This window comes from Parus major, chromosome 22 (genome assembly GCF_001522545.3).
Source record: "Parus major isolate Abel chromosome 22, Parus_major1.1, whole genome shotgun sequence".
In the NCBI taxonomy this organism is placed as follows: domain Eukaryota; kingdom Metazoa; phylum Chordata; class Aves; order Passeriformes; family Paridae; genus Parus; species Parus major.
This window is the reverse complement of record NC_031790.1, coordinates 3,844,686-3,856,266: the sequence shown is the minus strand read 5'-3', so window position 1 is coordinate 3,856,266 and position 11,581 is coordinate 3,844,686. Positions and strand designations below refer to the sequence as shown.

The window sequence follows — 11,581 nt, the reverse complement described above, 5'->3', positions numbered from 1 at the left end:
GAGCAGGGACAGGTGTGTGGGGAGAGCAGGGACAGGTGTGGGGAGAGAGGGACAGCCCTGGAGAGCAGGGACAGGTGTGGGGAGAGCAGGGACAGGTGTGGGGAGAGCAGGGACAGCCCTGTTGGGAGCAGGGACAGCCCTGTTGGGAGCCAGCACTGGGTCAGTGCCCATCGGCTCTTGGCTCCCTGAGCACTCCAGTACCTGAGAGGAGGAGGAGGAGGCAGATGAGCCCCTCTGGATGCAGGCACAGCCCCAGTGCCCTGCTGTGCCTCATCACAGGAGCTGTGTGATGTTTTATTTATTCCAGGAAGAATAAAAGTTGAATAAATAAGTTACTGAAGCACAATAAAGCCACCCTTTGACAGCCACAGTGAGGAGCTGGCTGGGCCAGACAGGAGGAGGAGGAGGAGGGCCTGGAGCAGGAGGGGATGTTGATGGCTCCAACAGGACCTTCCTGGGGCATGGCTGCTGTTCCCCAGCAGAGCTGGGAGGGCAAAGGAAGACACACAAGTAAACCCCAACCATAAAGACCCCTGGGCATGGTGGAAGGAACAATGGAGAAGAGCTTTAAGTAACCTACCGTGATCTTACTGGCCCTGTTCAGTGCCTCCACCCAGTCCTGCAGGTCCTTTTGGTCACTGGCTTGCAAGAAATAGCGCTGGGACAGAGCGTTGATAACTGCCAGAGAAGGGAAGGACAAGGAGAGCTGGCAGCAGCCAGAAGAACTCGTGGCACAGGCACCACACTGAGCTTCCTGAGGCAGGGTGTCCCCCCCAGAGCCCACCAGGACCCCACTCACTCACTCACCAAAGCAGAACGGAGTTTTAGGCTTCTGTTTCGGGGTGGCAACGCTAACCTGTGACAGAGCAAACCAGGGAAAAAATGGAGTTAACAGCACAGCCAGAGCTGGAAGTTTCCACCCATCCACCCTGCTCCCTGCCTGGGCTCTGCCACCCCAGACAGGAGCCTTGAGCAGGACCCCACAGATGTGAGGACAACCTGAGCCTCAGCACAGCTGAAGGGAACTGGCCACACCAGCAGAGGGTCCCAGGGGCAAGTCAGCAAGGAGCCAGGGCTTTCATCCCCTGCAGCCCCTCAGGCCCTGGCTCAGCAGAGGACAGAAAGCTTTCAGAGGACCTGAAAACATCCATTCTTCTGGATTAACACAGCCACTCTCTTCAGCAATTAAGAGACTTGAGGGAAAATAGCAGTGTTTTTTCCCTGAAGAGTAGGAATCATTTATATAAGAATAATATTCCTTGAGGCTCCACAAACAGCATTCGTGGAGTATTTATTCTGACAGTCCTCCTCCTTCAAAGACAGTCCATAATGCTTTAAATATGTTTTCTCAAGCAAACCTCCCTTTTTCTGGTATATTTACTGTTGGTAGTTCCAGCCACTGACAGAACCCAACCCCACAGTTTGTGACCAAATGCTGTCCTGCAGCAATTTTCTTTTAAACTAAAACCTATATAATTTGTGAGGCTCTTTCCAAAATGGGGAAGGCTCAGCCTCTCAGCATTGCTTCATCTGCGCTCAATTTATAAATCATGATTCAGCAGGAACAGAAAGATCTGTCCAATGCTATATCCAGCTCCAGGATAAAGCTGAGTTGTGCCTGCTGTGGCAGCCCCCAGTCCCCCCCAGCAGCTGAGGGGCCCCTGCAGGAGGAGGATGGTGGCAGCTCCACTTCCCCCTGCCAGAGCTCCACTCCCCCCTGCCAGAGCTCCACTCGCTGCCTGTCTGACACTTGGTGCTCACTGCACTTTTCCTGCCTTTCCATGGGGACTGGACACCTTTCAGACACACAAGTGAGTTTCCAGGTGGTCTCATCCTTCAGGGCACTGCCCTCTGAGCTCCTGAAGCACTGCTCAGGTAATTTCCAGCTCTGTGCCCAGCTCACCCCCATAGCACACTCCTGTTCCCACCCGGCCCTGGCCACCCCGTGTCCTTCCTCCCAGCAGAGCAGCTCCTCTTCCTCCTGCAACCCAGCCTTGCAGCCTGTCCCACCCCAGCCCAGGGTGAGGATGGTCCCAGCACTGGGATCCTTGTGCTGTGGGGTCCCTCACTGCTTCCCACAGCCCCACTCAGGCTTCATCTCAGGGACACGGTCACGAGCTCAGGCAGGAGCAGGACCTGGCCTTGGGTGCTTCCAGAGCAAGCCATTGCCTCTCCTGGAACAGCACAAGGACAAGGGGAAAACAGGGAGCACTCACCTTCCCTCTGCCCCACCCCAGCATTACCTTGGAGATGTAGGTCAGCTGCAGAGATCCGACAGCACCTGCTCCAATGGCCAGGTTCTGCAACACAGAATGAGCAGAGAGAGGTAAATGACAGGGAGAAGGTGGCAGGGACAATCCAGCCTGTCGTTTGTGCCCCTGGGGTCAGGCAGCCGCTGCCATCCTCAGCCACTTCCCTCTCCTGCACCTGGCCCAGCCCAGAGCCCTCAGCAGTGGGACCAGCCCTGCTCTGCTCCTCGGGACAGTCCTGGAGAGGTCACAGAAGGGCTGGAGGCTCAGGCTCAGCCATGGGACACTCATGGGACCCAGAGCAGGCGCCTGCTGCAGGGAGGCTGGGATGTGCCTACACTCACAACTTTACAGACACATATTAGACACTTACACAGCCTGGCACGTGTGCCTACCTGAGGATTGTCCATGTACCACAGCAGGTGGTTGGCCTGGGTGTCCAGGATGAAATACCTCCGCAGAAACTTGCCACAGGTCTCATTCTCTTCGATGTCCAGGAAGCCGCAGATCCGGTTCTGTCGATCCAGGTACGGCATGCCGGGCTCCTTCTGGCATCACCCTGCGGCGCGGGGCAGGCAGGGACAGGTGGGCAGCTGCTCCCCAGGGAGCTGCTCCCGCATCTGTGGCCACCCAGCCCATCCCAGACAGAAGTTCCAGGCTGCCAGCGCAGTCACTCGGCCGGAGCCGAGCTCTCCAGAGGGAGGGAAGGGACAACTCACCAACCCATCGCTCCCAAGAGCCACCAAACCCCACGAGAGAGGACAACGTAGCCACAAAGGGCCTGACATCAGACACCAGACCCCTGAGAACTGTGGCACAAAATAATCCCAAAGCAGTGTGCTAGAGAGAGCCTGAGCACACTCCCAGGAAATAGGGAACAATCTGCAACTCCAGCAGAAAATCTGTGCAGCCAGGGTGTCGAGTCAGCAGGGAAAACAATGAGGCATCACGGCAGGGCCACTCTGTGTCCCCAGCTCTGCCACGGGCACGGACCCCCCGCAGCACTGACCCCCCCAGGGAGTCTCCTTGGAGGCCCCTTGGCTGCAGTGGGAACCCTGTCAGCAGCTCCAGCCCGTGGGGAGGGCAGGAGAGGCCGGGGTGGGCAGGACAGGTCCCCCTGGCCGGGCAGAGCAGGAGGGCAGTGATGAGAGCAGCCGTTACCCAAAGGATGTGAGTGAACCCAGTGTGGTTTGTCTGGCAGGAGAGTGCTGATCACACAGGTGCCAGAAGCAGAGCTACACAAATAAAAGAACTCATGCAGAAAAGGAGGAAATACTATTTTTGAGCTGCAGTGGAGTGGGGCCCGGGGAGGCGAGGGTTGTGCAAGAGCTGGGGTGCAGCTGCAGAGGTAGAGGAGGCAGAAAACAAATCAGCCTTCTGTCAGGATCTCGTTTTATCACCAGCATTGCAGAGACAGATATCGGGGCTTGGCTCATGGGGACCATGCTGCTGCAAGGGGAGAGGCTGTTTTAGACCAACAACAGGGCAAGGGTTTCTGTGGGCACTTCAGGTCTCACTGCTTTTTGTGGGGTTATTTTTATGGTGGGGAAGCCCATGGAAAGCCGATCCCTAGGTACCTTCAACCATACCAACACATTCAGACCAAACCTCATAGACCCTTTTCTGCTGGCAGCAAAGGTCTAGAGATTTCTGTTTAGGAGACAGATGAGGAAGAAGCAGAACGTGCCACAGGCAGCGCAGAGACAAGACCCAAACCCCACGGGACACCTCTTGGGAGTCTCCATGTCCCACCACCAGCATCCTTCGTTACCACGGGCTCACCTGGGACACCACAAACCAGCTCAGCCCTTCTGTGCACACTGACCTCAGGCTGCACCTGGGGGTGCACAAACCCCTGGGCAGAGGAGATTTGGGTTGCCCCACACTCTGCACCAAGTCAGCCGGATTCCTGTCCCCTCACATCCCACTGCCCACACAAGAAAAATGATCTCTCTTTGGAGCCACCAACAACTGCACTTTCCCATAAGAAAATGATAGAAGTAGCATCTCCAGCTGTGCTAACGTGGGGCACTGCTCAGGAAATCCAGGAGGGCCAGAAATACTCAGCTTTCCAGTGAAGTGTATCTGAGACTTCCAGGACTCTTTCCTACCTCTGAAGCAACTGGCATGCCAGCTTTTTCAGTCACAATATCCCACTGAAAAAGACACCCTTTACCTGACTCATGGCATGGCAAGCAACTGGGCTACAGATTTACAGCAAAAGCCCCTCGCCTGCCTGGGATAAAGGGAAGTGCTCCCCGGGGAGAGGCAGGAGGTGCAGGGCACTGTCCATGCAGCAGCCGAGTCCCCTCTGCAGCCACGGCTGGCTCAGAGGCCTCGTGTGCAGCCACACAGCCAGACTTTCCGGGAAGCACCTCAGGATGCCCCATCACAGCTGACTGTGCCCTGCCACGGCCACAGGAGCAAGCCAGGAACACTCTGCGGCAGAAAAACCCGAGGAAACGACAGCCCCGACATTTGGAGCATCACAGCTCTGCTTCCGGGAGCTTCTCCTCGGCACCTCCCTGCACAGCACCCATCGCACCTGTGGGCAGCCACAGCATCCTCCTCCTCTCCCACACCTGTCCTGGTGCCCCTGGGGTGCAGGAGCCTCCCGCAGGAGGACCGGGAGCTCCGTGCCCCGTTCCCCTCCTCACCTGAGCTCCCAGAGCTCCCGCTGCGACGTCTGTCCCGACCCACAGATGGGGAGCAACTCGCTCCTGCTAATTTCAGATATTTGCCTTAATGACACTGTTAATCAACCTGTTGGGAAGAGGCTCGGTGCAGCCTTCGTCTGCCACAAAAGAGCCGGAGAACACACGGAATAGCTGCAAACCCCTGATCCCCTCCACTCTCGCCTCCGATCCCCCAGACTTGGGGTGAGGACGGTGCCGCAGCGTTTCCGGAGTTCCCACGGGGACCCCTCCGCTCCTGGCAGAGCCCCCTCGCTGCCCTCCGCTGCCCTGGCCCCGACACTTCTCCGCAGGAACCGTCGAGCAGCAGCCGCTCGCCCCGTGAGGGATCGACTCCAGCCCTGGCACGGATGATCCAGCTGCAGGAACCGGAGTGTCCGCCAGGGACAGGGACACCAGCTCCGGGCCCCCTCCCCAGCGGCTCCCGGAGCGGGTCTCGGGCGGCTCCAGCCGCTCCGCAGCCCGGGGAGCCGGAGGGAGGATGGGGACGGGGCAGCGAGGGCTCCGTGCCCGCCCCGCGGGGTCCCTGGAGAGCGAGCGCTGTTCGCAGGCGGCTCCGCGTGTCCCCCGAGCCCGGACTTACCCCGCGGGGTCCCTGGGCTGTGCATGGCCGGGGCCGGGCCGGGGCTGCGGGCGCTGCGCACGCCGGCCGGCCGTGGGAGGACGGACGGGCGGCGGAGGGGGTGTGCCCCTGGCTCCGCCGTCGCTTCTTTCCGGGTTAATTACGTCTGTCATTAGCAAACCCGGCCCCGGATGTGAGTGCGGGGCGCGGGGCGGCTCCGCGGGGCGGGGGGTCGGTGTCCGTCCGTCCGTCCGTGTCCGTCCCGCGCACCTGCTGCGGCCCCGGGGCTCCGCCGCGGGGGAAGCCGCCGGGAGGGGCAGGGGCTGCCCGGTGCGGTCCCAGTGCCAGCCTGTTTGGGCTCCTCTGCGTCCCCCAGAGCCGCCCAGTCCCAGGCTCGGGGCCTTCCCGGTGAATCCCCCAGACCCCACACGAAAGCGCTCGGTCTGTGCCTGAGGCTGGCGCTGATGGAGATGAGCCGCCCACTTCGGGTCGCGGTTCCTGCAAGAGCATCTCTTGGGAAAGCTGCTGCTGGAGTGAGCTCAGGGTGGATTTGGGAGCAGGAAACAGCCGCTGCCCCCGCCCCCGTGCCGCCCAGGGGAAGCCCCACTTTCTCTCCGAAACTCCATCTGGCTCCGAAGCACTTTCCCCCGGCGCGGGTGAAACCGATCCTGGTGCTGCTGCCGCCGAGGGTATGCGGGGTCTGGCTCACGGACACCGCAAGCCCTGTCCATCCCACGCTAGTCCGGCTCCTTCCCACTGCCGGCTCCTGATCCCGGCATCCTGGAGGTCTCGAGCCCTTCCCCCACACCGCTGCCTCCCCCTCTCCCCACCCCTCCCTTTGCAAAGACTAAACTGTTCCAGGGAGTATTTTTATACCGAGGCATCTCTGCAGCCCTTGTGACCCGCCGGAGCCTGGGGCAGCGCTGGCTTCTGTGCTCGGTCACACGGCAGCGACTCACAGCGCTGCTCTCGCTTGGTTCAGGGAGCCTGGCCCTTCTCCCGGGTGTTCCAAGGCGTTTTTCTGCTGAAACGTGTGTGGGGTACAAGCAGCCCCTGGAACACACTGAGACACCCCATTAGAGATGGAGGGGCGTGAGGGAAGTCCCGGGGCAGGGCACGTCTCTTGCCCAGGACCTTTGGAGATTGCACCAGCAGCCCCAGGCAGGAGAACACCCTTCGTGTGCCGCGGGGAAGAAGCAGGATCCACAGCAGACAGGGAATAATCTGCTTTCCAGATGCTCCCCTCCAGCGGCAGCAGCCCAGGGACCCTCTGAGCATCTGTTAACCTTCACAAGACCGTGTCCGTGTTCTGCACAACTTCTGACCCTCTCACCCTCCAGCATTCACCAAGCTCTCTGTTCCAGCAGCATCCTCCAGCTGTGAGTTCCACGGCTGGATCTCTGCATGCCGAATTACTTATTTTCATCTGTTCAAACATGCTCTTTTCAGTTTCAGTACCTGTTCCCCTTTTCCTCGTGTGCTGACTGGGGCAGACTCCAGCAGACGACTGCTGTTTGCTGCTCGCCCTGCATCACAGTTCTTGCAGGCAAATTCTCATGGTCCCAGCCATCCTTTACTCCCTTCATCATTCCCCTTTCTGTTCTCCTCACTCTGTTCACTCACTTTCACCATTCTCCCCCACAAAACCAAGCCTCCCCGACCGCTCCTGGGGGTCCTAGCAGAGCTTTGAGCGGTGGGACCACCAGCAGGGCCAGACCACAGAGCAGCCTCACATCCCCCCGTGTCTCCACAGCCGAGCCTCAGGTTGTGGAAAGCAGCCCAAAATCATTTGTTGAACCGACGGGGAGGGGGTGAATCTGCGCTGGCTGCGGGCTCTGCCCAGCAAAGCTCTCCGGGCCGGCACCGGAGGCAGACGGGTCCGGGGCTGTTTTGGTTTCCCTGCCAGGGAGAGGCTGCGGAGCCGTTCTCAGCGGCAGCGTTTTATTGAAGCGGGGCCGGTGGGGCCGAGCAGCCCCGGCCGCGTCCCCAGAGAGCAGCGAGCGGCAGCTCCGGCCCCGCCGCCCCTCGGGAGCGCTCAGAGCCGGCCCAGCAGCACCGCCCCGGCCAGCGCCGGGGCCAGCAGGGTTCCCGGGGCCGGGGCCACCCCCGCCCCGTTCCGGGAGCCCCTCGCCGGCCCGTTGCAGTCGTCGCTGAAGCAGCAGCGCACGGTGGCACCGCCGGAGCCGCCGCGACGCGCCTGGTCACAGAAGGACTTGTAGGAGCAGGACTTAATGACGCTGTCTGCAAGGAAAGGCGAGAAGACACGAGGCTCAGGCGCTCCCGGGAGCCGGGGCAGGAATAAAAGGATCTCTCTCCTGCCCACAAGAAGGAGGCACCTCCTGCTCCGGCTCGGCAGGTCCCCTGCTCCTCCTCGCCCTCCGGCCCCCAGCCCCTCTGGTCCCCTCCGAGACCCCACGGTCCCACCCCGCTTCCCCCAGTCCCCCCAGCACCCCGGCCCCCAGCCCAGTCTCTTACTGGGCGCGGTGATGGTGGAGCAGGCATCGGCGAACTGGGGACAGCTGTGCGATCCCTGCTGGTTGCAGTCGTTCTCGCTGGATGCGACACATTTGTGGCATTTCAGCGCTTTACCTGGGTGAAGATGAGGAGGAGGAGTGACTCCTGTCACCGTCCCAGAGCCCCCAGTGCCCCCACACTCTCTGGGTCTCCACAGACACCGGTCAGCCCCAGGACCGGGGCTCCCAGGTGAGGGCTGGCACCAGACAGAGCCGAGCCTGGAGCCGGCGCTGCCACGGCGTTCAGCAGGATGCAGGATGGGGCCTCCCCTGCCCACAAAATTCATGCAAAAGTCTTCCAAGTGTGACTCAAAATGATGGGAGCTACAGCAGGCAGGTGAGCTGAGTCCTTGCGCTGCAAAGACTCCCTGAGAGTTCTGGAACTCCTTTTACAGCAAAAATAGACGTAATCGTTAAAAACCATCTTAGATCTTTGTCTTCTTGTGCCAGATTTCATTTCAGTAAGTATTTTTGGGGGGAGAAGGGAGAATCCATCCAACCAGTGGGTGCAGTTCCCACATTCTACAGCGCACTCGGGAAGCTCAGCCCGAGGATGCTGCCTGGGGACAAGCAGGGTGACAGGCAGGGACAGGGACGAGCCATCTCCAGATGTCCTTAAAGGAGCCCCACGGGCAGGTTAGACAGCAGCCACCCCTCTCTCCTGTGTGTCAGATAGTGGTGCAAGAGCTGTGTGACCCCTCAAACACACCCCCCCAGAAAAACCCAGACCTGAAGATCCCGTTCCTGCCTGAAATGACGATTTCAGGTTTTGATGGGGCTGGACAAAGCTGGGAACCGAAACTCGTCTCTGCTGCTCTGACAGAGCAGAGCCCTCTCGTGGCAGCGGGGCCGGCTCCCGCAAGAGCTTCCACCTTCATCTCGGGGAGAGAAAACCCGAGAATGGGGGAAATTGGGATTGCACGGGGTCAGATGCCAGTAACCACCTTTCATTAACCCACAATGACCCGGATTCCGCTGCTGGCTGGTGTTGCGCGTCCTCTGCTGTTCCTCACAGCCTTTCATCTGCCCTGGGCTAAAAATCCAGCTGCATTCATCATGCCTTGGTCCAAAGATCCTGAAACTGTCTACAGCTGCCCCTACTGCATGGCATTGCAACCCTCCTACCTTTTACAATGTTTTTTTGTGATTATGCCTTGGAGAAAGCAAGTTTTAGCAAGGAAACACAGCTCTAGCCAAGAGAGGCTGCAGGGGTTTGGCTCAGGAGCCTCCACTGGAGCTGGGGATCAGAGATTCTGTGGTCTCTGCTGGGCACTGCACACCTGGGCTTTGTGCCAGTGGCAGAGGCAGGGGACAGGGGACTTCTCTTGGTGCTGCTCAGAGGAGAAAGCCACCCTCCCCCCAAAAGATGGTTTTCCTGCAGGGGTGGGAGCAGCACGGGGCAGGGGCACCGGGGGCAGGTGACAGGGATGGAGCAGCAGCAAGCACAGGAGCAGCTACAGCGATTTACCCGACCTTGTGGTGCCTGGAGCCAAGGGACACTTACCTCCTCCAGCCAGGGACGAGACGATGGCCAGGGCCAGAAGGGTCTTCAGGACAGCCATTCTCAGCAGTGTGCAGTGTGGGGTGCCTAGCTGCTCTTTTGTCTTAAGGTCTTACAGCTAATCTGCTTGGGTGACTGCATCGGGGGTGGGATAATGCATCTTAGCCAGGGGGGACAGGACACAGCTCCCCAAGGACACGGGGACAGCAAGGGCTGCCCAGTGGAAATGGGGCAGAGCCCCACGCTGCTGCTGCTGGATGGGCTGGGCTCTGCTCCATATCCTGCTTTGGAAACCATCTCTGGACACAGAACCTCGTGGTGGCTTTCAAAGAGCTGGATCAAGCCCGTATGCTCCACGCAGAGAACAACCCCTTTCTTGTCACGAGTGGCAGCCAAGCTGGGGAAAACTCCTCCAGATTTTCCAACCCACCAAAAGAGAAGTGCAAGAGAAGAGCTGAAAACCCCTAGAGGGCTGGGAGCCCAGTGGAACCATTCCTGCACCCCCCAGCCCCCAGGGCTCCTCCCAGAAGGATTTGCCCAAGGCCACAGAGGGTTGTCAGGGTCAGGGCAGGGATTAGGCCAAGGATTCATTCTCCTGCCTGCCATCCCACTGCTGCCTCAGCTCTTCCTGCTGGCTGAGCCCAGCACCATGGCTTAGTTACCATCACAGTGTGCTGGCAGTGCTGGGAGGCACAGGGCCAGAAAAGTCATCCCAGGTCTGAATTTCAGAGCTCAGAAATGCACATTTCAGGGAACTGTACTTATTTGAAACCGACTGCCAATCAATGTAAACTGCATTAATAAGACAAGGCAGAACACATCCCATTCTGGAAGGTAAAGCCAAGTCCTCCAAAAACTCTTCACCAACCTCACAAACACCAAGAAAGCTTTCAAGAGTGATAAACACAGTTTTTACTCAGGCAATGAAACATGGAAAAAATATATTAGTAATCATTATAATAATCTCATTTGTGTGAGTATAACTCTTACAAATATTTACCTGACATATAAAAGGGAAATTGTCATACATATAAAATCGATGGCGATGGCAGTTACACACATGGCTGGAAGCAGAGGAGCAGGAGTCAAGGCAGAGGAAGTTCCTGCCTGGGGGAGGCCCCAGTGGAGGGACGGGGGAAGAGATCAGTAGTTGGGGGTTACTGGTTGGCACTTGGTTACAGACAGCTCTGCTGGCAAACACACACTGCAAACAGCAAGGCAGCAGCAGGGGCAGGGCCCGCTGCTGCCAGAAGGGGCATTTAAAGTCTACTGCAAGAAACAGAGGACAAACACACCCAGCTGTGACACCACGTGCAGGGACCTGCCATTCCCTGCGCCAGGCATGGGGACACCACCACCTCAGCACGTCTGAGCGCGGCACACGAGGTGCAACCATCCTGCCTGCTGGCAAACTTCTATTTTATATAGCTATACCCATTATACATGTATTTATATATATGTGACTATAACCATATTATAGTTAATTAATCATTCCGTAGGAATCTTCTTTGCCCAGACTGGGGTGCGTGCGGACAGGCACAGCAACAGCACCGGGAGCAGCACGGCAGGGCTGGGTGACACTGGGGAGGGACACTGGGACAGGAGGGATGGCCTGTGCCCCGTGGGGTATCACAGAGGAGCTGTGCTTCACTCACAGCCCACGGGGAAAGCTGCAGTGCTGACTGCTGTGTGCAGGTCAGGGGCTGGGGAACTGATGAGTGGTGAAATCTAAACTTCTGCAATTATCCATCAGCTCCAAGGGCCAGAGCAATGCCCCGAGGAGAGACTGACCTGACAGCAGGTGAACATCACAGCCCTGAGCAAAGCAGAAGGCTGAGGGGGCTGCCACAGTCCCCACCTGGGACCTGCCTCCCTCCCACACCTGGGCTCTGCCAGCTGGACAGTGGAACCACGGGCAGGACAGTGCCCCTGTGCCCAGAACCAGCCCTGAACCAGCCCTGAACCAGCCCTGAACCAGCCCTGAACCAGCCCAGCCCTGAACCAGCTCTGAACCAGCCCTGAACCAGCCCTGAACCAGCCCTGAACCAGCCCTGAACCAGCCC

General features: G+C 59.0%; 3 protein-coding genes across 10 annotated transcripts in view; all 3 read right to left on the bottom strand.

Annotated features, from left to right (window-relative positions):
• PLEKHA2 (pleckstrin homology domain containing A2) overlaps positions 1 to 5,644 on the bottom strand; it is a 13,742-nt gene extending 8,098 nt beyond the window's left edge. For both annotated transcript variants that reach the window (XM_015648711.3, XM_015648712.3), the window contains exons 1-5: positions 5,526 to 5,644; positions 2,645 to 2,808; positions 2,244 to 2,300; positions 808 to 856; positions 581 to 678 (exon numbers count right to left, since the gene is read on the bottom strand). In XM_015648711.3, the coding sequence (XP_015504197.1) occupies positions 581 to 678; positions 808 to 856; positions 2,244 to 2,300; positions 2,645 to 2,785 (345 nt within the window). In that variant the 5' untranslated portion in view covers positions 2,786 to 2,808; positions 5,526 to 5,644. The remainder of the gene's footprint in view (positions 1 to 580; positions 679 to 807; positions 857 to 2,243; positions 2,301 to 2,644; positions 2,809 to 5,525) is intronic.
• Positions 5,645 to 7,431: 1,787 nt separating this feature from the next.
• LOC117245401 (prostate stem cell antigen-like) lies at positions 7,432 to 10,296 on the bottom strand. 2 transcript variants are annotated; one of them, XM_033519384.1, is made up of 3 exons: positions 9,522 to 10,296; positions 7,980 to 8,093; positions 7,432 to 7,745 (listed from the first exon to the last, which is right to left on the bottom strand). In XM_033519384.1, exons 1-3 carry the CDS (start codon positions 9,577 to 9,579, stop codon positions 7,540 to 7,542), a joined length of 378 nt encoding a protein of 125 aa, XP_033375275.1. In that variant the 5' UTR covers positions 9,580 to 10,296; the 3' UTR covers positions 7,432 to 7,539. The 2 variants fall into 2 exon arrangements, with proteins under 2 accessions (XP_033375275.1, XP_033375274.1); XM_033519383.1 differs by having other exon boundaries at positions 7,980 to 10,296.
• A 114-nt stretch (positions 10,297 to 10,410) lies between these two features.
• TACC1 (transforming acidic coiled-coil containing protein 1) overlaps positions 10,411 to 11,581 on the bottom strand; it is a 34,373-nt gene continuing 33,202 nt past the window's right edge. For all 6 annotated transcript variants that reach the window (XM_015648684.3, XM_015648680.3, XM_015648681.3 and 3 more), the window contains one exon: positions 10,411 to 11,569. The gene's annotated coding sequence lies outside the window, so the exon portion shown is untranslated. The remainder of the gene's footprint in view (positions 11,570 to 11,581) is intronic.

Bases quoted from the DNA above. Each gene is read 5' to 3' on its own strand.
- LOC117245401 (XM_033519383.1), bottom strand. From the start codon at position 8,304: ATGAATTTTGTGGGCAGGGGAGGCCCCATCCTGCATCCTGCTGAACGC. The intron at 7,746-7,979 runs GTAAGAGACTGG...CTTTCCTTGCAG, and splicing joins CTCCACCATCACCGCGCCCA to ACAGCGTCATTAAGTCCTGC.